At 53.2% G+C, this 2,617-nt stretch overlaps 1 protein-coding gene across 1 annotated transcript in view; it reads right to left on the reverse strand.

The window, feature by feature from the left end:
• The window catches only part of PSMB5 (proteasome 20S subunit beta 5), a 10,897-nt gene extending 8,640 nt beyond the window's left edge, over positions 1-2,257 (reverse strand). The window contains 1 exon segment of the mRNA XM_015850933.2: positions 2,021-2,257. Within this exon segment, the coding sequence (XP_015706419.1) occupies positions 2,021-2,200 (180 nt within the window). The 5' untranslated portion in view covers positions 2,201-2,257.
• Between the last annotated feature and the right edge of the window lie 360 nt (positions 2,258-2,617).

Raw genomic sequence — 2,617 nt, forward strand, 5'->3', positions numbered from 1 at the left:
CCCCACACATGGGACCCCAAAGCTGCCCCCCCCATCACCCCACACATGGGACCCCAAAGCTGCCCCCCACCATCACCCCACACACAGCACGGCCCTGTCTGTGTCTATGGGGCTGGGGTGCCCTATTTCCCGTCTGACCGGTTGGGGTGGACAAACAGCGTCCGTCCGTCTGTCTGTCTGTCGTCTATGGGGCGGGGATGGGGCCCATTTGGGGCCATTGGGGTCCCTATGGGGTTATTGGGGTCCCTATGGGGTTATTGGGGACCCTTGATGGGCATTGGGGTCCCTATGGGGTCATTGGGGTCCCTATGGGGTTACTGTGGGGTCCTGGGGGGGCACTGGGGTCCCTTTATGGGACCACCCCCATATCCCCCTTGAGGAGCCCCCATAGGACCCCCCCACACCCCCATATCCCCCCTTGGGTGCCCCCATAGGACCCCCCCCCATTGGGGACCCCCATAGGACCCCACCCTGCCCCCCATCCTTGTGCCCCCCACTTACCCCATAGGAGGAGGAGGAGGAGGATGAAGCACGGAGGTGAGCAGCAGAGGGGGGGGGGCATGGCCGTCCTGCCAGCCCCACTGTATGGGGTCTATATGGGGTCTATATGGGCTCTATGGGGTCTATATGGGGTGTTTGTGGGGTGTATGGGGTCTATATGGGGTGTATGTGGGGTATATGGGGTGTATATGGGGTGTATGGGGAGTATGTGGGGTGTATGGGGTGTGTATGGGTGTATGTGGGGTGAATAGGATGTATGGAATGTATGTGAGGTATATGTGGGGTGTATGGGGTGTATATGGGGTGTGTGTGGGGTGTATATAGGGTATATATAGGATGTATATGGGGTGTATGTGGGGTGTATGGGGTCTATATGGGGTGTATATGGGGTGTATGTGGGGTGTATGGGGTCTATATGGGGTCTATATGGGGTGTATGGGGTGTGTATGGGTGTATATGGGGTGAATAGGATGTATGGAATGTATATGGGGTATATACAGGTTGTATGGGGTGTATATGGGGTTTATGGGGTGTATGTGGGGTGTATAGGGTCTATATGGGGTGTATGGGGTGTATATAGGGTATATATAGGGTGTATGAGGTGTATATGGGGTGTATATGCAATGTATGGGGAGTATATGGGGTGTATAGGGTCTATATGAGGTGTATGGGGTGTATATAGGGTATATATAGGGTGTATATGGGGTGTATGGGGTGTGTATGGGGTCTATATGGGGTGTATGGGGTGTATATAGGGTATATATGGGGTGTATATGGGGTGTATATGGGATATATGGGGTGTATATGGGGTGTATGTGGTGTATATGGGATATATGGGGTGTATATAGGGTATATATGGGGTGTATATGGGGTGTGTATGGGGTGTATATGGGGTGTGTGTGGGGTGATACTATTGGGGTGACATCATTCACCCCATTCATTGCCACACCCCACAGCTTGTGGTTATGGGGCGTGCCCTATAGGGGAACGTGCCCTATAGGGGAATGGGGGGGGAGGGGACCCCAAAATGGGGGGGACTATGGGGGAGGACCCCCAAAATGAGGGTCCCATTGGGGTCTCTATGGGGCGCTATTGGGGTCACTGGTTCCCATTGGGGTTTGGGGTCTCTATGGGGCNGGGGGGATATGGGCTCCTATGGGGTCTTATAGGGGAGATATGGGGTCCTATGGGGGGTTATAGGGGGGATATGGGGTCCTATGGGATCTTATAGGGGGGATATGGGCTCCTATGGGGTGTTATGGGGCCCTACAGAAGGGTTTGGTACCATTTAAACCCAAATTTTGAGGTAAAAACAAGCGATTTTGGGGCTTTTTAAGCTGCAATTCATACAATCCTGATCCATAGAGGTTTTAGGCCCATTTAAACCCAAATTTTGAGGTAAAAACAACCGATTTTGGGTCTTTTTCCCCTCTATTTGGACTCTTAGACCCTCACAGAGGGTTTTAGGCCCATTTAAACCCGAATTCTGAGGTAAAAAAAGCCGATTTTGGGGCCTTACCTTAAAGGCCAACGTTGTGGTACCGTGTAATAGATGCAAACCGGGTCCCGGTAGATCCGAACCACCCCATGGCCGGACCGTTAATTCCGAAGGGGGACCCGAAAGATCCCGAGGGGTTTCCAGAGGAATTAAAGGGGTTTCTATGGCTGAAGGGAAGCGGATGACATCGGCCAACGCCATCTTGGAACGGGAGGAGCCACGGAGACAAGATGGCGGCGGCGCCTCCTCCTACAAAATGGCGGCGGCACCTCCCACAAAATGGCGGCGGCGCCTCCTACAAAATGGCGGCGTTGCTAAGCAACGGGAAGCAGCGATGTTGCTAGGTAACGCCGCCATCTTGGATGGTCGGACCCATAGAGATAAATAGGGACCTATAGGGACACCATAGAGCCCCATAGCGACCCCATAGGGACACATAGAGACCCCATAAGGACCGATAGTGACCCATAGGGACCCATAGAGACCGCATAGAGATAAATATGGACATATAGGGACCTATAAAGACCCCATAGGGACACATAGGGACCCCATAGGGACCCATAGAGACACATAGAGACCCATAGGGACCCATAGGGACACATAGAGACCCATAGGGAC

The sequence above is a fragment of the Coturnix japonica genome, unplaced genomic scaffold (assembly GCF_001577835.2).
Source record: "Coturnix japonica isolate 7356 unplaced genomic scaffold, Coturnix japonica 2.1 chrUnrandom593, whole genome shotgun sequence".
In the NCBI taxonomy this organism is placed as follows: domain Eukaryota; kingdom Metazoa; phylum Chordata; class Aves; order Galliformes; family Phasianidae; genus Coturnix; species Coturnix japonica.